Below are 26,994 nucleotides of genomic sequence, written 5' to 3'. Positions count from 1 at the left end.
GACAGCTGAGCACAAGTGGAATCAAACCAGCCTTTAGCTCTTCCTCTGCACCCCAGCAGCCACAGATATAGCTTCCGCTCCAGCTGTCAATCAGGCCAAAGCGCTCGGTAAACGCCCATGATTAGCGCCTTCCTCAATTGGGTGTGTAAATGGAGAATCACAACTCACTCCTCAAAGTAGCTGGAGCCACAAACCCATTAATTTCTACGGAGCCAAATGTAAACAGAAAATGAATGTTCCTGTAGGCTCTCCAAATTTTATTTCCCCTGCTAAAATGTTGGGAGGAGGAGGGATATCTTCCTCTTTTACAATGTCTTCCCATATTTGAAATGAGCTGTTTGACATCCAGCCAAATGATTCTCAAAGGGAGACAATGAAAGCCCTGCACCCCCATTTGTCAGTATTTAAGGCTTAATGAACTCTTGGCGCCGTCTTTCCTCCCAGAGCTTGTTTGCTATTACTGTTTAAGGTGATCTGTCCAACGCTCCGATGTGCCAAGAAGCTTCGCTCATAATCAGAAATACGTATGTATTTACTAGTTGGGTAACCGACAGAGAGGTTTTCTAGAGATTGCCACATTCACTAAGAACTACCACACCCAGCTGTTCCCTTTGTATTTAAATCCCAGGCATTCTCCAGTGAGAGGGGCACTGGGTCCAGCCTGCCCAGCCTGCTCCGGCCTCCATCTCAGAGATAATCTCCCTCAGCTGTGGATGAGTCTGGACCGAGAAGAAGACGCTCAGAGCTCTAAGCCTTTGGGCGCAAAAGATTCTCTACAAATGCACATTCAGAGTAAACAAAACCCATCAGGCCCCTGTAAGAATCCTACGCCTGATTGCACGAAACACATCATGATGGAATCTGCAGTTAGCAAAGTAATTGGCGTTATTACAGCTGATGGGGAATTTCTGATGCTGCCCGAGCTCCCCTTTGAAATAATACTCAGCCATTTAATTTGTCCAGCTCTCGTTTAGCTGATTGCTCTTTTCTGCTGGAGTTTATCAAGAATGAAACGCGCTGTCTCTCCAGATGCCTGCAGGCTGAGATTTCACAGACAGTTCTTTTTTCAGCACGCTTCCCACTTCTCTCATGACCCCATGCCTTAGTCACCTTTCACAAGATGTCAATAATGCAATAGGTCGGAGGTGGGTGAGTCAAACTGATTTAATTCAAAGCTGTGTATTTCTAGTCCCAATTCCAGAGGTACTTGGATGTTCCTGCTATACCATTAAATAATGGTGAGAGACACGCAAAGCTCCAAAGATTTGGTTGTCCTAAAAACAGGCTCACAAAATTCATTAGCTCCAAAAATAAGACAAGTAATAGAAGGTATCTTTATCATAACCACAAGGCCAGAGGCATTAAAGAAATATCAGAATTTGGATACATGCATTTTTGTTTGGGGGATCTATTTTTACTTCTGATATGCATGCATCCCTAGAATGGGTTCTACAAATATTCATTGAGCATCTACTTTTTGTACACAGATTATTTACATTTTTACACAATGCTCATCTCATCCCCCCATTCTCCACTTTGGCATTTCTGTTCCTAACCAGATGAAGAGTAAGAAAGCCAAATTTAGCCAGCTGTGTTTTCTCACAGTACAAACAAGGCTCGCATCTGGGTACAGACCTCTCATTCCCATCAGCAAGCTACTTGCCCTGTCAGCATGTTGACGATGGACTGCTTACTGGAGACAAGAGTCCTGCAGCCAGGACAGCTCCCTTCTGCAGGTGCCACCTCCATCTGACAGCCCACGGACTCCAGAACCCATATGCTCCTTGAATCAGCTCTTATCTCATCTTTAATATAGAAACAACTAAATTTACGGATATGAAAGTCATCATATAAAATCCCCCCAAAGTCCCCAAGCCCTAACACAGTCTCCCTGAACAGCACCCATCCAAATGCACTTTGGTACAATTCCTCACTGATTTTTCTGGGCAATAAATCGTTGCGCCTGTGATTCTTTTACAGGGTTGGAGCTGAAGTAGATGTCCAGAATTATGCCGAGGATCACTAGACCCAAGGGAGTTGGTTCAGATGAGGCAATGCTCTGGTGGTTGAAAAAGCTCTTGAGGCATTTGTTTAAAGTCATTTTGAACAGAGGTCCCCAACCCTGGTACCGCTGGCCTGTTAGGAACCAGGCCGCAGAGCAGGAGGTGAGCAGCAGGCAAGTGAGCAAAGCTTCATCTGTATTTACTCCCCATCGCTCGCATTACCGCCTGAGCTCCGCCTCCTGTCAGATCAGCGGCTGCATTAGATTCTTATAGGAGCGTGAACCCTACTGTGAACTTCGCGTGTGAGGGATCTAGGTTGTGCTCGCCCTATGAGAATCTAACGCCTGACTATCTGAGGTGGGGCTGAGGCAATGATGCTAGCTAGAGCTGGGGAGTGGCTGCAAATACAGTTTATCATTAGCAGAGAGGTTTGACTGCACAGGGACCATAATAAATAAATTGCTTGCAGACTCATATCAAAACCTTATCAGTGAGTGCCAAGTGAAAACAAGCTCAGGGATCCCACTGATTCTGCACTATGGTGAGTTGCATAATTATTTCATTATATATTACAATGTACTAATAATAGAAATAAAGTGCACAATAAATGTAATGCGCTTCAATCATCCCCAAACCATCCTGCCCTCTCCGGTCAATGGAAAAATTGTCTTCCACGAAACCGGTCCCTGGTGCCAAAAAGGTTGGGGACCGCTGATTTTGAACACTTTCTAGTTAGTCCTCCTCCATGGGAAAGTGCCACAGGTGGTCAGGGAAAGAAGCGAGCAACGAAGGCACTTCTTTCTGGGTGTTCTCATGTCCCCACCAAACAGTTTCTGTCTGTCCCTTATCCATCCCATTCATCCTGTCTTCCTCCTTCCTCTTGTAGGGTCATTCTCACAGGGCCGGGCTGTCTACCATTGCTCACTTTGATTGGCAAGTGTCATAAACAAACCAGTGAAAACATCAGGCAAGATCTAGATTTTTTGTTTGTTTTTTATGTTTTCTTCTTCATTGGTAATCCCAAATTCTAGTTATACTGTCTTGGGAAGCTGCAATTTGTGTTCTGAAGTCTGCTTTAGTGGTCCAGGTTCAATTTCAGTATGTAACTTACAAGAATAATAAGAACTAGAACACATATGGAGTGTGTGCTCTATGGAGTGCCAAGCAGATACCAGATACTGTCTTTTGAGCCTATCTATTCAGTCCTCCTCAAAATCCCATGGAACAGGTATCCTTCTTTCACTAAAACAGTATCTGAGCCACATACACATTAAATACTAAATGGGGGCCACACAGCTAATAGAAGGCAGACCTGTGATTTCAACTACTAAATGATAAAGTAATGGGAAATGTTCTCTGTGCTAGTTACTGGATACAGAAGGGTGAGAGATTCATGTTGTATTCCTAAATAAGCAACAATTTTTACTATTTATAGTAATAAAGATTACAACAACATCACGTAAAGTTTTTCTGTCTCATGAATCATTGGCTTGGGACACATGTTGGCAACATGGTTCTGTCAGAGGCTGTGATACACATTTTTAAGAAGCGAGTGATGCAGAAAGAAGATCATGTGCAGAACTGGAGAAGGGGGAGGGGACGGTCATTATGAGGGACATATCAGAATGCTGTGGTGGAGGCTGTCTGCAGACTTGATGCAGGCTCCAAACACAAGTAGACAGATGGCTGGAAGATGCTGCTTGAGGTCTGCAAGCTGTTCCACTACGAGGGGCCCCTCTCCTGCGGGAGTCTCCTGATGCCTCTCAATCGACCCCTTTGGTCTGGTACAAGATGGTCAGAAAGGGGTTGGGTAGACAGGTAGGAGGCCAATGAAATGTGAGGCAGACAGTAGGGTTGGAAAGAACTTAAAAAGTGAGTGTGCTTATTTGTTGGAGAGGTGGGCCTTTCTCTTCATTAGGCAGGTTTAGAACTATCCTGCTAAAGGGATTTTGAAGAAAATACCTCCTTTCAAGTCCTAAAGGTGGTCTGTGAATTTGTATTTTCTGCATGTGAGTCATGCCTAGCCCTAAAAATGTATAGAACAAAGTGATGCATCACATTAAAATTTAGACAGGGAAATCTGTAACTCAATCCACTAATAAACACAGATACTTGAGATATATCACAAAACATCAATGACCCCAAGCCTCAAGTGAGCAGAATTACAGGATGATTTTTAAGAAGCTCAAATTGAGGCCACTTTACCAGAAGGATGGAAGAGAAAAACAAGAATAGAAAACTAGAAACATGAAGTCAGTGGAAGAAGTCAAAGTGTAATTAAACATTTTGAGTCTCACGGGATCATAGAGATCATGTAACTCTACAACCTTGCTGCTAAGCATTTTGGTTTGTTTTTGTTTTTGTTTCAGGTGAAAACTGTCTTTGAAAGAGAAGAGGATGACATTCAAAGTTAATCATCACTGGTTGGCCTCACTTTGTTTATACTTCTATTCTGAAAATTTGAGTTTAAATCAGATTTTGAGGCTAAATCATATTTGAATATGCTGGCAGGGATAACTTACATTGATTCCTTTGATAAAGGAGAAAAATCTTTCTGCATATGAGGAAGCCCTTCTCCCAACACCCACCTGCCAACCAGCAATTTTCCTGTGGTGAATTTCTGCACATTAGGTCTGTTTTAATTTGGACTCACCTGCATGCGGCCCTCAGGTGGTCAGAACATCTTGGGAGAAACAAAATATTCATTAAAGTCTAAAGAGATTTAGAACTTACTAAGACTTCAGAATATTCCACTGAAATGCCAGACAGTCTGGAAACACCTGGAGAACTTCTCTCTTCAGGACTAAATGCCAATACCGGTTTAAAAAAAAAAAATCTGCTATAAACACTGTCAAGGCAGGCAGTGCAAAAAAGATATACCTGTAGTACGAAGAGGCTGATCTCATGTAAGAAAAGTAATAATGTCAGTTTGGGTTTTAGTGCAAAGTATATGTATGCATGTGAACAAATGTTTTTGTTTAAAGTACTCTACTATTGTCACAGATGTCCATGTTAGGTAAGCAAAACAAAGTAGGTTGCCTTAAGAATTATGGGGAAAGGTCCATGTTTTATGTAGGTATCCCACAAGTAGCCAGAAAAACACCTTTATGGGTGGAGCCATTTTTTTGAGGGGGAACCTTATTCACAATACAAATATAGTCATATGAGCTCGTAGAAGAAGGCAAAAAAAAAAACCAAGAGTCGAGATCCTACCCTTTTGATAAAACCAGGAAACTGCATCTGCAATTTTTGGGGAATGACGACATGTTTTTCTTTTTCCCAACCCATATTTCTGTATAGTTACTTTGGTAAAATACTACAAAGATAAATTAGTAGGAAAATGATCACATGCTCGGATATCATGGAAATATCAAGTTCCCATCAAAGTTTCTGAACACTCTGTTTTTAGATGCATCTCACTGTGGACCAGTAACACACACTTGACAGGCCAGCACTAGTCTGCAGTCCATGCTCCGAATCGTACTGAATCAAAGAGCAAAGATGCATGGCAAGAGGCAGAGGGCAAGCCTGAAGAAAGGCCTTGAGAAAAAGGTGTGAGTTTACTAAGCAGGACCCTAAGCAAGGAGGACGCGTGGGATCAACCTTGCTCCTTAAGTCAGGGGATGCGGTGCACCAGCCAACCACACGCATTCTCTCTTGGGGCAGTGTTGGAAAGCTGGGCCTTTCTGTATGTGTCTTAGAGGCCAGAATGTCTAGGTAGCAAGCAGAGGAGGTCATAAGCCCAACACCATCACTAGCTAGGTTAAAATACTGGACAAATCTCAACTGTTGAGTGGAAGTAGCAGGCGGTGGGCACAGGTGTAGGCTTTATAGAATCCCTGCTTAGCCATACATCCTCTGCCTGGATCCCGTTTTCTTCCTCAGTGAAAGGGGAAGCGTAAGCTGTCTGATAGAAGGTTGCTGTGGGTTTAGTCACCAGGGGCAAGTGAAGCACATGGCACATTCCCGACACAGGGTAGAAGCCATTTGAATGTGGGGTCTGTTATTTTCTCTCCTCTTCAAGACTACCTCTGTGCCTCAGTCTTTATCTAGAAAATGAGGAGGCTGATTTAGATTCTGGGGAGCTTCTGAAAACACCTGGAGCTTCTGGACTCCACCCAGACTAATTCAATGGGGTTGGGCCTGGGCTCCTGTAGTTTTCATAAGCTCCCTTGATAATCCCAACTGCAGTCAAGGTTGAGAACCACTACTCTGGGTGTTCTGTCTTGTTCTTTCAATTCTGAAATGAAAGGAGTAAGTAAGCACTGATAGTGGGACTTCCTTATACACTGTTTTGCTTTAGGGTGGTTCTTCCCAAAATGGCAAAGTAGATACTATATGGCGAGTTCAAAACAAGCCAACCTGTTTTCTCATTGTTGTGGGTCTTAGATGGGAGACTACACCACCTACCTCTGCCTCAACTGGGTTTCCTCTGTAGAAGGGACAACAACTACCACACCTCTCCATTTGGGAACTGGGGAAGGAAGGGGATGAGAACAACAGAAATGCTTTGCCAGGATGGAAGGATTCAAAATGCTCCACAAAAATTCCCTCTCTTACTCTGAGATAGATGAATTGCTTTTCCTTGAACAGGCTGAGATCAAGAAAACTCAATATAATACACAAAAGTGAAGATGAGGCTGCTTGCCCTGGTCTTATCAGTGGTCGGTTTGGGTTTGAATTATCTTAACAATGGTGATAAGCTTTAACTCAAGGTGTCATAGCATAAGAGGTAAAGAACACAGATGTTGGAGCCAGACTGCCTGGGTTCAAATCCTAATTCTGCCACTTAACGGACTTTGTGACCTTAACTTCTCTGTGATTACTTTTAAAATGAAAATAATATTATTACTGATCTCACAGAGGTTTGTAAGGATTAAATGATGAATAAATGTAAAGTTCAAAGAACACTTTCCGGCATTCAGTTCACTTTTAGTAAGTCTTTGGCATATGTACACTCAATCAAAGGCCGTGTGGACATGTAGTAACACCAACTCCTGCTGAGTCCAACAGGGGCTGGGTGCTCTGGAAAGTCCCGAGCTTCCTTTTCCATCTTTACGACTGTTGACTCTGAGCCTGCAGGCAGCGGGTGTGCATGGGAGCAGAGTCAGACAATGGGGATCCTGTTCTGAAGGACACTATCCACCCTGCAAGAACAAGCAACCTGGGAACTCAGGGATTTCATGCCTGCATTAAAAATTTCTGGGTTAGGACGCGTGGAGCCCAGGATATTTTGCAGATGGTTTAATCCCCTGATGGTCTATGAGTAGAACTGATTGTGGGGCCTGAGGAAAATGGAGTAAGGGTTCTTTCAGGGATGACAAAGTCCCCCTCCTTTGAACACTGGGTGAAAATCACACTTAATCCTGGAATGAACAGAGTACCTTCTCAACCTGTACTTCCTTTATGTTTATGGTCCCCTTATTTCTCCAATCAGCCTAGCAGCTACCAGGTCCACTGATTCTGCCCCTGTACTTTATCTTGCATTCATCCCCTCAGGAACATGTCCACATTGACCCCAGCCCAGTTTCATTCCCTACTATGTCTCACATGGACCAATGGCACAGGCTTATTACTGGATCCCCTCTTCTTTTCATCACACCTACTAACTATGGTATAACCTTCTTGCATCACAGTTGCGACTCTTCCCCATCCTCAAGCCTTTAATGGCTACACTGTCCTCAGATGGATGTTACAATCTAAAATCTGGATCCTTATTCAAACATATCAACTGTAAAGTGCCATGTTAAGATAATCAGAGAAATCTGAACATGGACTGGGCATTAGAAAATATTATGGAATTATTGTTATTTTTATAGGCGTGATAATGGCATTGTGATTGTATTTTTAAGCCCTTATTTGTTAGAAAAGCTTACTGAATTATTTATGAGTGAAATAACATGATGACTGGGATTTTTAAAAAATAGTCTCCCCAAATTTAAAATTAAAAACTATATATGTATCTGGGAGTATAGATGAAGTTAGATTGGCAAATGGTAATGATTACTGAAGCTGGCCCAGTGGTATGCGGGGAACCGATCACACCAACTCTGGAAAGCTGGCTGTCAAAGACTTTGCAAACAGGTTGTTAAACCATTGGCAGCTTAAAGTTGTTCACCATGGGGATATTTACACCACAGAAATCAGCAAATGCTCCAAATCAAGGCTTTTGTAACAATATATTAAAGTTGAATAATAAATAATAAAAGTTGGATAATATATAGAGGTTTATTAAACTACCATGTCTACTTTTGTATAAGTTTGAAAACTTCAATAATAGTTCATTAAAAAAAAAAAAGCTCAACTATTTTTCTGGACTTTGGAGACCTCCTGCAATTTGGTCCCAACCTAATTTGCAGCTATATCTTCACTATACTCCCTCTGAACCAGAGTAATTAAAGCATGCCAAGTCTCCAGACCATACCCAAGCATCTCCACCCTTGGTTTGGTCTTCATCCAGGCTTCCCCTGCCCTGGAGTAAGTTCACCACCTCACTTCCTTCTCACCTATCCTGGCACACGTACAATGAATGACATCTCTCCCTATAAGACTTCCCTCCTTGTTCTACACAGATATAATTTCTCCTTCTTCTCAATTCTTAAATAATTTAACTTGTACTTTTCTATCAAAAGAAAAAGTTGAATTCACTGTGTGTGGCAGGCATCAGGCTAGGTTGCTTTCACAATATTGTCTCACAACAATTTGAGCCTCACAACAATCTGTGGGATAAGCTGCACAGTTTTTTGCTTGATAACGAAAATGAGGATTAAAGCCACTAGGTAACTTCCCCAGGTTCACAAAGCTAATAGTAGTGTCAGAACATTCCAGAATTGTCAAAATTCTAGGGAAGAGTCTGTGCAGCAGGGAGCCCCACATAAAGGTCTCCATGGGCGTCTTTGAATGAAATGGCAGCTCAGTGACTGAAAGCCCTGTTTTCTCCGCACGGAAAATTGTTTTTCTGCGTTCTGAGTGACTCTTCTTACCCTTCACTGCAAATGTCCCCTTGGCCATAATAGCAACGGACATTTTAGAAATTCCTTTAAAATGGCGACCCTTTATAGAACAGCTATTACACTTGCCTCCCAAAATCCTGTCATGAGGCATACTTGAAGTAAAACTCAATTTTTCCTGAAAGAAGTATCCTCTCTCCTCTGAGACAGTGAGGCATTTATGAAGCAGGTGAGGACCAAGTCCTTTTGTGGGTGCTCTCCTCTGTGGGGGATGGGTCTCCTCAGGGTTGCTTTCCTAGCACTGCAGCTGGACAGGTGAAACTTGCATCTGAGATTGGGCCCCACACTACGGTTATTTCTTCCCAGCATCCCCAACATGGGCCCTTGTAAGCAGATGCTTAAATACCCATGGGCACACATGGACACTTTACTACAAAATTTAAGCAACCTTCACATGCCTGTAGGAACTGAGAGATAAAGAGGAACTAAATGCCAAGAAGCCGTGGATGCTATTTGTATCTTAGATGAGAGCAGAGAATCTAGCACTTGCCTTGGATTCCTCCTGGAGAGCTCAGCCTGCAAAAGGAATGGAATGTCTAGCAAGAGGGGCGTGGTAAATAAATGATGGTACTAGCAAGTGGACAAAAATAGCCAGTTGCTAGAAGATTTTCCAGTGACATGAAAAGCATGCAAACAAACAAAAAAGGTTAAAAAAAGCATATAAAATATGATTATCAATTTTTTAAAAAATCCCATAGATGTGTATGTCTATGTACAATAACTATTGTAAGACTATACCCCAAAATGTCATTATAAATATTTCTGGGGTGCAAAGAGATTTTTTTCTTATTTTTTTATATTTTCCAAATTTCTTCTTTTTAGTTAATTTTTACAGTTAACATCCATCACCACACAGAATTACAAATTTTTTTCTTGTGATGAGAACTTTCAAGACCTACTCTTTTAATAACTTTCAAATATACAGTACACTACTATTAACTATAGTCACCATGCTGTACATCACACCCCCAGGACTTATTTATTTTATAACTAGAAGTTTGTACATTTTGACCACCTTCACACATTCCAAAATCTCTAGTGAACACTTATAGCTCTTCAACTGAGGGGAAAAAAATAAGAGTAAAAATAAAATGAAGAAGAAATCATACGATTGTGGGGCTTCTACTAAGGGAATGAGATGCCTCTTTTTATTCCTTTTGGGGATGGAGAGAGATGGTCTGGGAAAGGGAGATGAGGGTCCTCATTTCTAATCATCCTAAGGCGAGAAAAGAGGGGACTCAAGTGTGTTCATTCCTTTAAAGGCAGGAAGAACAACGCGCTGGAAAATGAATGATGTGTTTGCGGTGGGGGGGGAACCAAATGGAAGAGAAGAGTGTGGGTGACTTAGGTGTGAATTTCAGGAGCATTTTCATTTGTGCTTTTTAAACCTGCTGAGACTAGTAGCCTCCAGTCAGACAGTTCTCCCCGTGTGGCTCAGAGGCCAAGCTCGCTGGCCTGGGAGAACTCCCACCGCTAATGTACGGGCAGTAGAATCTCAGCATTGGGCTCTACCTTCAAAGTAATGTGTTTATTTCCAGGAATGAACATGGTGTCTCTACAAACCAATAATCACAGGGAGAAAGGCTGATAGTCACTTCCTTACCCTCCTCTTCTCTATCTGGATGCAGAAAGGAAAAGAGAGACAAGGAGAGGCCAGCCTCATACAATCACCCCTCTCCACACTTTCTAAGTGGAGGGGCAGCAAAGATTAGGGAGGAAATCATGATATTTTTCTTAAGAGGCTGCAGCAGGACGGGCTTCAAGGAAAAAAAAAAAAAAAAGACAAAAACTTTTCTACGCAAGTGGTGAATGTGGACTGTGTGAAAGCTGACAGGCCCACTGACAGTGAGCCCAGGGAGGGGCCCTCAGCAAGTTCCCTCCTGAAAGTCACTGACAGTGCCTGGAAGGGAACACGACCATGAATGATTGTGGACATCAGGATGCCTGGGGCTCAGTTTCACCTGAAACCCAAAGAGAGAAGGGAAAATGACAACAGAAGCCAACGATGCGGTGCAGCGGGGCCAGAAGGAGGCAGCCCCAAGCACGTGGGCAGTGCTCTGTGTCTCTTTGGAAAAGCACCCGAGAGGGTGGTGTTGACTAGGTGTTGACACATCCGGGCCTTTTTGATTCAGGAACAACACTGCAGAACTGACTTTTTGATCTGGGTACTACACTCTAGCCACAAGGTTCCAGGGCTTCCTGGCCTTGGGAACACACATACTGAGGAGTGAAAAATATGCATTTATATTCCAGCCTTGGGGGGATGACACACAAACGGAATAATGTGGAAAGGTCAGACGGAAGCAGGGGAGTGAGCCATCTGTACCAACCACCTGTGGGGTTATCTGTGGGGAGGGCAGGGAAGCTGCCTTTCTAGGATCATGGCCTCAAATGTTGTGGACAGACCCCCAATATACCTAACTTAATAGTTCATTTTAAATCTAGTATCTTTAGAAATGTGGCTCAACAAACATGGAGAGAAGATGATCAAGTCAGAAACAATGTCAAAACCACACACACACACACACACACACACACACACACACACACACATGCACACCCTTTCCATAAAATCAGTCTCCACTATGTAACCTTTTCAAGCCACAATACAACATCACACAGAGTCTTTTTTCCCTTTGTTTTTATAAATTTCCAGATAAAAATAAATATTTAGCTGAGATAAATATTTATCCCACTGCGCTGTGAGAATATGTGTGAAGGTGGGTGGGATATGGGTAAATGCTGATTTTCTTTTGTTTTATATTCCCTGAGCTCACCTGAAAGTTTGTGTGAATTATATGAATAAGTACTTGAATAAACTGTCATTTTTCAGTATTGTCAAAAGGTTCCTTACTATCTATTTTTAAAACCTCATTGCATCCTGACAGAAGGATCAACAAGCTGTGATCAAAACATCCCAGGGCTTCCCTGGTGGCGCAGTGGTTGAGAGTCCGCCTGCTGATGCAGGGGACACGGGTTCGTGCCCCGGTCTGGGAAGATCCCACATGTCACGGACCGGCTGGGCCCGTGAGCCCTGGCCGCTGAGCCTATGTGTCCAGAGCCTGTGCTCCGCAATGGGAGAGGCCACAACAGTGAGAGGCCCGCGTACCGCTAAAAAAACCCCAAAACCCCCAAACTGTATGTGGATTTATCTTTGACTCTCACCAACGGGGCCCTTTATTTTGTTCATTCTCTCCCTCAAGCCTCTTGCTTCACTCCCATTCTGGTTCTTAGCTCTCTGAGTGGTCTGGGGACTATTCTCCCCAGGACTTGGGGTCTCAGCACCACACATGGGAGAATTGTAGTGAGGGTACAGTGAGTTCTTGGATGTAAAACATAATTAAAGAAGAAAATATCCCCAAGTATATGGAATTATTGTTATTAGAAATTACCTGCTCTGCCCTTGGGAGTCCCTGCAGAGGTGCAGCAGGTGGGGCCTTGGGCAGCACTGAGTTGGGGAGTGACAGGAAGTTTCCTATTGAAAGGGGGACAGAGGAAGGGATGGAGCATCTCAGCTCTTGCTCTTGGATTTACCTATCTTTGCATACACACTCTATCTACACTAGGATCCATGGGGAACACAAGGACGTTGTGTGTCTGTCGTGCATTTGTTGTGTGTGTGTTGGTGGTTATGCATTTGTGTGGAGACAGTAACTCCCTTCCAAAGACAGGGAAGGTGACTTTCCATCTTCACCACTGCCAGGGAGGTCCCCAGAGAGCCCTTTCTTGTGCCTCTTGTGGTTTGTTCATAGTGACCTCCAAAAAAGCATTCTGGCCAGAGATAATAATGGCTCGTTTCCTAACCAAGATCAGCAAAACTCAACCATCTGCCTCTGCAGAAGTCTGAGATTAACCTGGCTGCCAGACCATGGCTACAAGGCATTTGCTCACAAAGATTCCACAAATGTGGGTATCCTGTCCCAATGAGGAGAAATGCAGGAGAGAACCTCACCCTCTACCTCCTTGGTTTAAAGCTTTCCTGAGCTGAATCACCCACCACCACGCTTTCCAAGCAGCTTGGTCTACATTCTTGCGTACTATAAAATATTAAAGACGCAGAAAGAGGTTGTTTTGCTCATGATGAGATGGGAGGAGCCAGAGGGAGAGGACAAACTACCAAGTCATTGTCAAGGTTGGTTCCTTAAGTCAGAGAAGCTGGAAATCCAAGGTGGAGGGTTTGTGCCCTGGTGCCAACTTTGTTTGCTCACAATTCATAAAAGGATCAGTGGAACTTACCTGTGGCTGAAATCCTTTGAGGTCGCTGGCTGCAAGGTCACTGGCTGTGAGGAGCTAGAAAAGAACAAAGGAGTCTTCCTTAGTGATACTTCTCACAGTTTGCATACAGTGTCCCCAGAACAACTGATCGGCAATGGACTCACCAGAGCCCAGATCTGGAGCTAAAGCAGCAGAATCACAAAAGGCAAATGCGGTGCTTCTGGGATAGGAGCCTGGACTGAATGGCCTTCTCACCTTGTGTCTACTCATATCTCTGCTGCCCTCTCCTACCTTCTTTCTAGGTGCCACTAATTCTTCAGTCTTAAGTTAGGGATCATGAACTATGGATGGACTCCATCAAGTCCACAGACTCCCTGAGGTTGTAAGTACAAATTACGTGTGAGTCCATACACTTCCTTAGGGAGAAGGTCCCTGACTTCTTTCCTACTATCAAATTATTCTGTGATACGACAAGTAAAAGAGACAGTTAAAGGCCCACCTCCTCTGGGAGGGCTGTTGCTTCTTCTTCTTCCTCTTCTTTTTTTAAACTCAGACCAGTGAAAATGATCCTTTCCTCTCTGCAGCTGCACATGACTCAGTTTCCCTTTATCGTACATTGCCTTTGATTTTATATGTTATTGAGGTATTCATAGCTTATGCCTCCCACTATTATGCACAATGTGAGATGAGGAGAGTCAGGTTATGTATTTTCTGTATCTCTGTGTTTAATCAATATTAAAGGGTCAAGTTAAAGTTTTAATATTTTTGCATGCTCTCCAGAAAGCACTCAATGGAATCATAAATTAATAAAATAATCATGTTCTTTATTGTTGCTCAAAAATGCTGGGAAAGTGGGATAAAGAGAAAAAAAGGCAGATGCTTATTTTGATTCAAGATGTGTGACTGCTAGCTTTGTTAGGCCTGGAGAGCGTTTGTGAAAACTAGGAAAGAGTTCATATTTGCTGTAACAATATTTTGTTTGGTTCAAGAAAGAGAGGAAGTCACGCTGGGCTGTAGTGCCTCCAGCCCTCAGAAAAGCTCACCTGGGCTCCCTAGCTTCTCTCAATGACTTTGCCAAAAATGACACACAAGGTGTGTAAACTCTGGGATGGAGCAGGAAGGAGGTAGAGAATGTACCTCTCTCCCCACACCCAGGCCTCTAGGCAGGATTCCCCAAGTGGCATTTGCCTGGAAAGGTGACACCATCCTGAGAGAGAGCCAGCTCAGCCCCTGACTGCAGACACAGCCAAGCAACAAGCCATGAGGGTACCTGACGAGACACTGGGGGCTGAACATAATTATACAGCATCTCTGCCTTCAGGAACATACAATTTGGTCCAAGGGTAAGACGCGCATGTGTCAGTGTAAGCAGAGTGTAGTAGGGTGTTAGTGTCAAATTGTGCACAACATAAGGCAAGACAGGTCAGGGTAGGGTTGCTGAAATAAGACGGAGTTTGAACTGAGCCTTGAAAGTGGACAGGAGGCATGGCGGGGAGCCGCTTCAGGTCGGCAGTGGGGAGAAGACATGGAAAAGGGGTTTACCAACCCCAGCACAGCTCCCTTTGGGTCTGTTCTCTGCCAGCTGTGGCATGCACTAAGGAAGGAGGGAGGGAATCATGATACATCGAGGATCGCCTGGGTGCCCAGCACAGTGGTTGCTGCTTTATAGAATTTTTATTTTTTAATCTTCATAACTCCCTCATGAAATAGAAAGTATCTCCACTTTATGGATGGGAAAATTGAGACTTATGGAGGTTAAAAAACCTTTTTTAGGTCACACAGGTAGAACACATATTTGGGATTTAAATCCAACAGTATATTATCCCAAAGCTTGTCCTCTTTCTTCTTTAACGTGATGCCTCTGGTGGAGGCACACTGGAGATAATTTGTTGAGGAGACGTGACACAGGAATAAAGATGAGTGCCAGACTGTTAGTCAAATGAGTCACAGGCAGGAACATAAAATGTGTGTCCCTATGAATGACCCTTAACTAACCGTTCCTTTCAGACACAATTTTATTTAATTGGTAACAACAATCTACTTTTCAGGACTTGTCAATATGGCTTAGGGCCTCTGATTCAAGCACTGGTTGGGATGGAGATGGGGAGGAGGGACAGACAGGCTAGGGTGATGTACGGGCATGGGAGTGACCTCTGCAAGAACAGGGCCACAGACATGTGTTAGCATACAGGACTCAGGTCTCCAACTCTCCAGGCCCTGGAAGTCCAGCTGGCAGGGGCTCTTAGCTACTGAGTTTTCACGAGGTTTACCAGGCAGACAGCAGAAGTAAGACCCAAATATCTAGTTCTTCCCAGTCCTGAGATGCTGCAACAGAAAATAAACCACAAGGGTGTTCATGGCATCTTAGCATATGCACTCTTCCCTCACGTTAGTGGTTTGGGACTGAGAAATGACCATATCCACTTTGAATGGAAATAAAGATACAGGATCTTTGGTTATTATTCCTTATGTCCCCTGCTCCACAAAGTTAGGACCTATCCCACCCTCCCTGGAAAACTTACCTCTTACATCCTCTTTCCCTTCTCTTAAGCAGAAGAAAGATGCATGCAATTTAGTTCTTTTTTTGGGGGGGGCGGCGTGCCTTGTGGCATGCGGGATCTTAGTTCCCCAACCAGGGATTGAACCCGTGCCCCCTGCAGTGGAAGCACGAAGTCCTAACCACTGGATCGCCAGGGAATTCCCGCAATTTAGGTCTTAATTATTTAAACTTCTCTTTTGTATATCTTTTGCATTTTCCTTTTTTTGCCTAACAAGCCCATGCCCAACAAGACCATGGTTTATATAAATCTTATATAACTTCTGCATTTCTCAAAGTGTGAAGAAGAGTCTGGACAATTAATCATTAAGTACCGATTGGTCAAATGACTTACAAGAAAAGTGGGGAATATTGTCAAACTAGAGGTGAGGACAAGAATGACTAAGTTACTGGGAAGTGTGAGAGACAGCTTATGACATGCTTCAAGTTGACAAGAGGAAATGACACCTAGAATGCTCAGCACCTAGAGCATTTCCTGCATGAAATAGCAAATATCTGAATGAATTAATCAGCAGGGGAGGCTGAGGCATGGCGGAGAAGAGATGAGAATGTGCTTCCACAAATCACTGCCCTAAAAAGCACTGATCCAGACCCTGTCCAAACTGTCCCCACCCACCCCCCGCCCCCCGACCAAACCCCTTCCTCATACTGTCCCACAGAAAAAGAGTTCATTGCTCGTGTTGTGGGGGATCCAGGACAGGGAGGCGAAGAGGGAGGAAATGCATTCCGCTGTGGCTCTGGGGACTGCAGTCAGGTTACAGTTAATGAAAAGGATCCTGCCTTTTCCCAGGATGGCTAAATGTCTGCACTGCTCCCAGAAACAGGGTTGGGTGGGTGTGGGGGAGGAGGGCAGACAGAATTACATTTAAAAGGCAAAGGAAGGAGAAAATTCTTTCATCTCCCTGGTGGAGCTGGGCAGCATCCTTGGGCCCTGTCTCAAACCATTCTCATTCCTGACACGTCTCCCTGCTCTCTGGAACAGTCCACATTCAGAATATTATGATGATGACCCTGCTTTCCATTTTTGAGGAGCTGCAGTTTCTCTCTTGGCGCAAGTTCCATTTTTTTTCTTGGTCTCTCCAAGCCCAAAGGGCAGGCTGGGGAGCAGGGGGACTGGGGGAAGATGAAGGAAGCTGTGGGGCCCTCGGGTGAGAGAAATACCTTCAGCTTCACAAGCAGAGGCATTCTGCTGGCATTCCTCTCACACCCAGCTTCCTGAACGGGATTCTCCCTTTGCTTCCCACACCACCGTAAGTCACCCCCAGCACAGCTGCAGCCAGCATCACCCCGGGACCTCCGTGGGCCTCAGACTGCCCCTCAAATAGCTTCCTTTTTGCCTGCTAAATTCTACAGCTTCCAGAGCTTCCTTCAAAAGAGGGGAGGAAGCGGCTCCATTTTCCTCTGTGTCCTCCAGCCCCAGGAGTATCACTTCCCCTCTTCTAGCCCCTCATCAAAAGGACATACTGCATCCGGGAAGGGAGTCCCTGACACAAAATGGGGAGTGTGGGGGGACTCACGCTGGACATCTGGCTGAAAGGATCCCAGCCTTGTAGACATGCAGCTGAACACACTGAAGGCCGGTTGTGCTAGGGATCCTCTAGGTTATTTGCTCTTCTCAAATATTCCCTCCCCATGGGCCAGAAAGGTAGATGACAACATATGAGCTAGATGGATGGGTGGATGGGTGGATGGGTGGATGCGGCGGTAGGCAGGTACACAGATAAAGAAAACAGAGCAAAGATGGCTTTGGGGAAAACAAATGACCCGGTTTTAAATTTCCCTTAAAGACACCATCCTTTCATTAAATACGTTTTTTACCTCACCTGTCCTCTTTTCAATCTGTGCTCCTTTCCCTTTTCTATTTTGTAGGAAATGGATTTTTTCCCCCTCTTTATTTTGTGAAGTGTCACTTGCTTCGTACTCTGGCTACAGGATAGAACATGAACCACATCCCACTCCAATCCCTCAAATGACAAAACAGTTGGGGACAGCCTGTGTGGAAGGCAGCCTCCCAGCAAGGGAGATAAACACCCAATTATGTGTGTGATTGGGGTTGTTAGAAACCAGCTAGAAACTGAGGTCCAGAAAGAGTAAGTGGCTTACCCAGTGAAAAAGCAGAAACAACAAAGCCAACCATATGTAGGCAACCCAAAGAAAGTTTTAGATGACCTAACACCTGGGGACTGGGAGATTCAAATCAGGAGGGGAGAGTGGCAGGGGTTAAGACAGAGAAAAGGAAAAAAAGTTAAGGAAGAAAGCTTGGTTTCTACCAAGCAACGGGCTCTGGAACCACCAACCATGAGTGAGCCTGCAACAGAGTTCCAGGCACACAGAAGGAAATGTGGAAACTGAATTAAGGGAGGTAAAATAGAACCAACAGGTTGCTATTCCTCACAGGATGACAACTGGATCACTGCTGTACAAAAGTTAGACTCAGAGGGAGAAAACTCATGTCTTGGCCCCGGGTCTGCCTCCACTCACTATGGGATCTGTTTTGGGGTCACTTCACCTATTCAGGTCTTGTTTTACCACCTATTAAATGAATTCTGTGTTCCCTCTGACCCCACAGTTCCAGTACCCCAGTGTGTCTCTCTTACCTCAGGGATAAAAGAGATGGAACAGACTCTATCTAGTCTCCTCTCTTTTTTTTTTCCACGAACTTTTCCCCACAAAACACTTCTAAGAGGTTGTCTACATTCTCTGGAGGAATTTCTAATCAGAAGGACAGATGGGAGGGCAATGAGATAGTCTTGTACTGTGTCTCTATTATTGGTGTGCAAATAGGAATTTAGAGAGTGGTCACTCAGGCTGCTACACGGGGTCACCATCCCAGGGAGGCTGAAGTCACATCCACATCCAAGCTAAAGGTAAACAACCTGACAATTTGGAAAGCATTAGTTCTAACTGCCAAAGCATTTAGGGTGGGTGATGCAGGGGCCAGGCAGCCAGCTTCCTCCCAGCCTAAGTAAGTTACACACTCGAAGTGGCCATCCTAGCTGGGCTGAGTGTCCTTTTGCTAAATCCCCTCGCTCTCATGGAATTTTAAAGGTTAAACCTGAAACCACTGATACCTCCAGTCTTACTTTCAGGCTCTGTTCCAAAGAGCAACAGGGATGGCTAATAATAACTGAATATAACTCCAAGCAAGCCTGGTCTTGATTGCTTATATTTTTCTTGTATTATCTTTTAAATAATGGCATTCTAATATTTATAGGCGAGATTTGTAACAAATTCCCCTAGACATGTAGCCAAAAGACCTTATACATTTTTTTTAAAGATTCCATGTGTGATCTTGCAAGATCACACATATAACCTATGTTCTTAGAGTGGTATGTATATTTGGTTGTTGTCCAAGACACAGCTATTTCAACTTCTGGGTGAGAATGTATTTAATCCTTCTTGCAGATTAGAGCTATAAGTATCGAGCTTAATGAAAGAAGAGGCCTCTGAATGCCCTAATCTAGAACTCACTGAGACAAGAAGTCTTGTTTTATGTTATTTGAAGCTGGTGAACCTACAGAAGTTCACCCTGCACTTTTTGAACTTCCCAGTAAAATTCTTTGTAAATGTCTTCTGCAGACCAAGGAAACTGGATTTCATGGATGGAGGGCATCTTGTGTGGTGTTGGATGGGAAGTTTACAGAGGTAAACCTGGTATTAACTGGTGACATGAATGTTCATATCCTCATTTATTATGCATTTTGGTAAGAAATAGCTCAAGCGGGTTAAGTCGTTCCTGAGGTTACACCATTTGCAGGTGGTAGGGAGGCACAGGAGCCTGGTTTGGCGGATGCGTGTTCCCATTCACTACATCATAATACTCCACGAGCCCCACTATTTCTGGAATGTGTGTTAATAGAGGTTCTATCAGGTCCTATATGATGCCTCTGATGTTTCAAAATGAACCATGCATAGGAAACTTATAGAAGAGTGGTTTTCAAACTGTGCTCTAAGGAGCCCATCCCACTTTAGCCAGAACAGCACACCTCTTAGTGGCATTTTATATTGCATTTCCATTTAAGATCTATTTGATTTAAAACTTTATAAAAAATAAAATTGGAAGGCGCTTATCTTAAAAGAGAAGGCCCCTACATAGGTGAAGAAGCCACTACCAGTGCTAACAGAATATACCTGGGGGAAGAGAATTAACCAGCTCATCTCTTTTTTTTTTTTTTTTTCCTCCTTTTTCTTTGCGGTACGCGGGCCTCTCACTGCTGTGGCCTCTCCCGTTGTGAAGCACAGGCTCCGGATGCGCAGGCTCAGTGGCCATGGGTCACGGGCCCAGCCGCTCCACAGCATGTGGGATCCTCCCGGACCGGGGCACGAACCCGTGTCCCCTACATCGGCAGGCAGACTCTCAACCACTGTGCCACCAGGGAAGCCCCCAGCTCATCTCTTTAAAGATGCTAAGACAGTCATCTCTTACTAGGACTGGAATGGATGCATGAGCAGACCTCATTTTTAAGAACACAGCCTTTAATACTTGCCATGATTTATTCACTGGGAAAATGCTTTCTCTTCTTTTCTTTCCATTTTCTGCAAGCAGTGATGTCAATTCTTTTCATCTGAAGTTCAGCAAGCTATACACTTAAGAAAGCATAGCTAACTTACCAGGAAAGAAAGGAGCTAGAGATGTGTTGCTTCTCAGGAGCACAATCTGGGCTGTAGTTCTTTCCTTCAAACAAAATGCAAAATTCACGTTCCATTGGACGCATCTGTGGGCTATTCCCAAAGTCAGTAAAAGGCCAGTAGAGGAGGTTCCCACACTGAACGTATGCCAAGAAAAGCTGGATACTGGGGAGAATCCATCCTCATCTCTGTCTTCACATCATGTACTGAATTTCTGCTTAGAACTGACCAGATGATCTGCTCGCTTGGCTCCAAGACTAGTATTGAAGCTTTATAATGCATCCCCTTGGCAAATCCAAGGAAATTGATTTACACCCCTGGGCTCACTCAGCAGCAGAGAATGGAAAAGTCAGAAGGTGCTTGCTTCAGAGGGTATCTGAGCACTGGAGTCAAAAGCTTGGCTGCTCAGCTCAGTGTAGCTAATTTGGCTGAGAATCTGGGCCCCTCGGGCCAAATCTAGAGCAATTAATCACAACTACAGGTGAATATCTAAAAGGGATAAAGTCAGGCTGGACCCAGTGATAGCTGGCCTTATAGCTGAAGGTAGCCACAGCTTTTATAAGCCTCAGGTAAAGTGGAAGGATCTCCTCGTTTGAAAGCCTATCTTGAACTCTTGGCAATTATAATATAAAAAAATAATTGGTTTTTGACGCTTTAACTCTATTATTCCTCTTAATCTTCACATTATGAATGCAGGTTAGTATTATTTTCACCAGTTCACAGTTGAGCAAACTGAGGCTCAAATCGGTTAACTAATTTGTCCAGGGTTATAGGGGCAAAAAGTGGCAGAACTGGAATTTGAACATAGCTCCAAATCCTGACAAGTCCAGTCCTCTAAGGCATCCATGACCTCCTCAGGAATCCCTAAATGGAGTGGGGCTTTCTCCCTCCCTACTCTGTCAAGGAGTCATCCCTGGCACAGGGACATTGGAACCACTGACAGCCAGGCCCCAGATGACCCACCGTGCAGGTAGGATCCAGGCTTCCCACTTCCCATCAGCCCCACGCAGGCTCACAGCGTAGGCATCTAAGTAACATCTTGATCTTCTCCTCACATTTCTCTGAACTCAAGCTGACTTTTTTCAAAGAAGCTTCGTTCCTGAACCCTGGCTGACCAAGGACTCACTAGAGTCTGCACTGTACGCTGTGCACTAATCATCACGTTGATATTCTCTCCCTAACCAAGTTCACCCCCTCTGCCTCCTTCCTGCTTTCCTTCCTTCCTTCCTTCCTCCTTTTCTTTTTTCTTCTAGCTAATAAGGGTGTGTCAAGTTCCAGGCACCATCACAGATGCTGGGAATCCCCGTAAACTACTAAATGCTTTCCAGGGATCAGCTCCTATTATTAATTCTTCTGGGAACCTCATAAGGCAGTACTATGATTATACCCATTTTATAAATGAGAAAGCAGAAACTTAGCTACATTAAGTAGCTTATTCAAAGTCACGAGAGTAACTGACAGATCCAGAGAACATGCTCAATTCCATCTGAAACCAAAGCCTATGTTCATTCTTAACTCCTCCATACATGTGGCACTGCCAATAATCTAAATGCTGTCGTGGGTAACCTCATTCCACCTAGAAAAGACCTCTGCCTTTTAGAGACACACGCTAAGACACAATGAGGTGGGCATTTATAAAAAAAGGGCAACCAATGATGGGAAGAGGATAGCTGCATCCCAAGGAAGGGTAATATCATTATGACCACATAAGTGGTCACTTTTTTTTTTTTTTTTTCTTTTTGCGGTATGCGGGCCTCTCACTGTTGTGGCCTCTCCCCTCGCGGAGCACAGGCTCCGGACGCGCAGGCCCAGCGGCCATGGCTCACGGGCCCAGCCGCTCCGCGGCATATGGGATCCTCCCAGACCGGGGCACGAACCCGTATCCCCTGCATCGGCAGGCGGACTCTCAACCACTGCACCACCAGGGAGGCCCAAGTGGTCACTTTTAATAATATAGAAAAAGCCATCTCTGTTACTACAGGCAAGAAATGTGCTTTTATGTCATCTTCAAATCCAGCATAGCATGAGAACTAAAAGGAGCCCAAGTTGTTAAGGACAGTCTGGCACTTGACAGAATCAAGGAACTGGACAACAGGAGGTAAGATCTTTAGGGAAGACAGACAACCATATTCAACAAAGATAGAGAAGTGAAACCAGAGTTCTTCCTCTCATTTTCAAGAAACAACCTTCACAAAACTAAAATTTAAACGACGGTCTTTGTTTACCAAATACTTCTGCTTATGGTTTTCATTAGAAAGATTATTACGTATTTTTAAAGAAGTAAATTAGGTTATTTGCTTATTTATTTTAATGAACCAAGTGGGACTTGTTTGTTTATATGCTTTGCTATTGGTTGAAATGAAAATCTCTTTGAGCTTCTCTTGAAAACTGTTTGCACAATTAATGTGCAATCTCTTTCACAAATAGTCCTGCTCTTGCCTTGTACGACTGTACAATGTTACAGCCACTGTACGTGCTGTGTACTTACTTGGTTCTGCCATTCCCTAGGACAGGAGCTCTTTGAGGATCGAGACATCTGGCTATTTCCAGAATGATTCTTCACCATTAAAGATACTCTACAGAGTCTGCCACATCTTTCTAAAGTTGTTCCCCAGTATATTAAGCTTTAGATTCCTAGCATAACAACTTTGAAGGAGGCATGGTTCTCTGAAATACAGATATCCTTGTACTTTGTTAAAAATCTGTCCCTCTTGTATTTTATACAGGACTTCTGGAAGCAGCTGGTTCACCAGTAACTCTTCTTTGCTGGGGTGTGTATATACCTGTTTCACATAGCCCTGCTGAGACTACAGTTTGCTAAAAATGTTTTTTTTTATGATTTTACTCTCAAGAACAAGAAGATCATCTCAAAGAGGTATCTGGAAAACAGAGGTTTTCTTTTCATCAAAATCCATCATATATGGATTATATCTCCCTGGATCTCTTCTCCTAATAAGATATCCTTTAACTGGTTCTCCCTGAAATCATGTGTGTGCCTGACTCACAGTCCACCCAATTTTGGACAAACTGCCCAGAATTTCCGGCTGGCTCAGCGGAGGGAAGCCTCTCTATATGCTACCCACTGAGACAGAGAAAAATGAGTGTAACACAAGATGCTACATCAGCAGGACAGGAAGTAGCTGCTAACTTAGTCTGAGACCCTTTTAATAATCATATGCCCAAGCCCTTTACTTATAGCACAAAGGGTCCACCACGCGGACTGATGATGTTCACTTTTGCAGCTACATCTGGCAATTCATTTGGTGACCTTGGGCAAGCCATGTCTCTGCCTGGCCCTTGGTATTCCCTGCCTCTGACATGAGAAACTCTGTAGGATCACCTCATGATATGACAGGCTGTGAATTCTGGAAAAGGCTATGGATGGCCCTGTCACTCACCCAAAGCATTATTAGGCTTCACATAAATTGTCTATTACTAGAGGTACTTGGGGGTGAGTTATCAAAGGAAAAATGGTAGAGTGGTAGAGTGTAAGGAGAGGCAGGGCCCTTGGCAGAACAGAGAAGCTGGTGAGGCCTAAGTGTATGTTTAAGAGAATCTATGCTCTCCATCTCTTACCGGTGTTTCAGAAAATAAGTGGCCTCTTGTTTCTCTCCACATCCCTTACTAAAACCTGGTTTTAGGAAAGTATCCACTATCAATCAGTAACACTATAATCAAACTGCAACTAGTCCCACTATAGCTATTTGCTGTGCTTCATTTCTAACTGGGCAAGAAAAATTGGAATCTCCAGGTCCTTTGATAAAAAAAAAATCCCAGATCTAAGGAATTGTAGTTAAGAATAGAGGTGAGTGGCCTATAATTTGGAGGGCAGAGGATCCACTGCTACATGGTGAGTTATATGAAGCAAGCTTCACTCTGGGACAGAAGATGAAAAAGAGGGTAGGGAAGCCGTATCTAGCTGTGTCCAGCCACTTACCTTTGCCATATCGAAATGGAAGGCACCTGTCAACAGCAGTGGCCTAATCTCTCCATTCACCCTAAGGCTTTCCTTGACCTCATGGGATATTAACTATTAACAAGCATCCTAATTCCAACACACACAAGCTTATTTCCACATAATATTGAAAATAATTTGACAATAAGGCTGTCTTTTAATTATTTACCCTCTATTATCTGTTGAGTGTAATACAGCAGGCACTCTTCATAGTCACATCACAGGGAATGTTGCCCTATTCCAAGGTGTAAAGTGGTTTTATTATAAAAAGAATGGTGAAGTATGAGATTGACAAAATACCTTTACTCTTAGATCTAAAAACATTTCAAATGATGATCTCACTTAATCATCTCAACAACAATGAAAGACATGAAGGGACAGAAACTATCCTGCTTGTTTGACAGATGGAGGAAATGAGGCAAAAAAATTGGTCAGTGACTTGCCTAGGGATGTATTTGGCTTTAGAAGTCTTAGTGTAGAAGGGATCCTAGGGGGTGATTATCCAGACCAGGCCCGCTCCAATTCAGGAATCACCTTCTCCAACTTCTCTGACAGATGGACATCCAGCTTGAACACTTCTGAGGAAGTGCCACTCACTATTTTAGTCTTTAGCAAATTCTACCTTTATTCAGTTGAAATATGCCTCACTGAAACTCATCCCCCTAGTTCTGAGTAAAAGGAACTAACTGCTTTGCTTTTATTGTCAAGATCTTCCTGCTAAATAGATAATGTGAACCTCTTTTTACAGGTGAGGAAACTAACCAGCCCACTCCAGGCAACAAATCTCAAGTTAGAGCCAGACACCACACACCGAGGATTTCAGACGCATCCTCTCCCATACATTCTCCGGTCCTGCCCATGTGCCCACACTATAGTATGCTTAGCCCTCCTGCCACTGGCCATCCCTGATACATTTGATGACAGGTATCATATCCATACATCCCCAAGTGGCATATCCTAAGGGCTTTCAACTCTTCTTCCCTGGATATGGTTCCTGGTATCATCACCGCCTAACTTACAAATGTCTCCCTCAAAATGTGGCTCTCAGATCTGAGCACACTGTGCAAGTGGGAGGACTAACTGTTACTAACAAGTCTTGTCCTGACCTATCTTTAATAACTGACTCTCTGGGGGAAAAAAAAAAAGCCCTGATGCAAGGCATTTGCCAATTTCCACAGTGTAAATATTCTCACAACTTCAAGCCACCAACCTGAAGGTGCTGATTGCAGAGTTGGAAATAGATGTGCCCTGTTGCCTCTTGCCGCCATGAGCTGGCTCTAGCACACCACAGTGCCCACGAGACTATCTGCTGAAGACCACTGACAACTGGGCTGGAACTTAGATCAGGTGACTTGTATGAAATGGGACATCCCAACAAGCTCAGAAATTAACATGTTCTCTGTACAAATTTGTGTATGAAGTAAGCCAAGCTTTTGAATGGAGTAAATGTGAAGGACGCTGATATTCATGAAATAAGTTCCTTCAATAAATATATATTTTTCTAGGAACTGGGATATAAGAGTAAAAAAGTACCTGCTTTCAATGAAAGACAATAAAGTAAAATGATAACAATAAAAATAATGATATAACCTGTGAATTGTAATAAAAGATAAGAAAAATAAAGCAGAAGAAAGGGGCAAAGTTGGGGATGTACTGCTTTAAATAAGCCAGTCAGGGAAGGCCTGTCCAACAAGCGACTATCTCAGTAGACAGAAGTATGGAAGTGAGAATAGAACAATCCAAACAGAGAGAACACAATGTGCAAAGTTACTGATGTGGACGTGTGCTCAACGTGGTGGTGAAACAGCAAGGAGACTGGTGTCGCTGGGGCAGAGTGAGCAAGGGGGTGGTGGCTGGAGGTGTGAGCCGAGCAAGGCCGTGCCACTCAGAGCCATCAGGGATTAGTCCGGAGGTCTAGGGCATAGCACATCACACTGAAGGACATGGGAAGTCTTTGGAGAAGAGCACACAGGACGCGATTTGAGTTACACTGTTAAAGGTTCCCCGGCTGCTATGTAGGGAACAGCCCACAGTATTTGCTGATGGATTGGCTGTGGAGTGACAGGGAGAGACAGGAATGAAGGATGATGCCAAGGTTTTTGCCTAAGAAGCTGAGAGAATGGAGTTATCGTTTCTAAAAATTTGGGAAGAGCAGGGTGGGTGGTGGTGTAGGCATGTTCCCAACCCATGAGCATCAGGTGTGGCTCAGAACTGAGAGCCTCGGTGCAGAACATATATGCACAGGGGCCGTGTGGGCTAATGCACAGCCTGCCCTGGTTAGAACTCAAGGTAGCTGAGGATGTCCTGGGCAAGGAGACTTGAAAGGTATGTGGGATTTACCCAGCATGTAAGCCATCATGAGAAGTCTGCATTATTAGGGACTCAAGATGAACTTGAGGAAATCCCAGATAAATGTGGTGAATCTGCTTGCTGTAGACTGAATGCTTGTTTGCCCCCAAAATTCGTATGTTAAATCCTGACCCCAACATGATGGTATTTGGAGGCAGGGCCTTTGGGAGGGGATTAGCCTTCATGAGGGCTCGAGGATGCAGCCCTCATGAATGGAACTAGTGCTCTTATAAAGAGACCCCCAGGGAGCTCTCTAGCCCCTTCCTCCACGTGAGG

General features: G+C 44.0%; 1 protein-coding gene across 3 annotated transcripts in view; it reads right to left on the bottom strand.

The window, feature by feature from the left end:
- SETBP1 (SET binding protein 1) overlaps positions 1–26,994 on the bottom strand; it is a 375,817-nt gene that overhangs the window by 175,545 nt on the left and 173,278 nt on the right. For all 3 annotated transcript variants that reach the window (XM_081251708.1, XM_081251710.1, XM_081251709.1), the window contains one exon: positions 13,250–13,303. In XM_081251708.1, the coding sequence (XP_081107834.1) occupies positions 13,250–13,303 (54 nt within the window). The remainder of the gene's footprint in view (positions 1–13,249; positions 13,304–26,994) is intronic.

The sequence above is a fragment of the Mesoplodon bidens genome (genome assembly GCF_964165515.1).
Source record: "Mesoplodon bidens genome assembly, chromosome: 13".
Lineage (NCBI taxonomy): Eukaryota > Metazoa > Chordata > Mammalia > Artiodactyla > Ziphiidae > Mesoplodon > Mesoplodon bidens.
The sequence above is the reverse complement of the archived record's forward strand: the minus strand, read 5'-3'. Positions and strand labels throughout refer to the sequence as shown.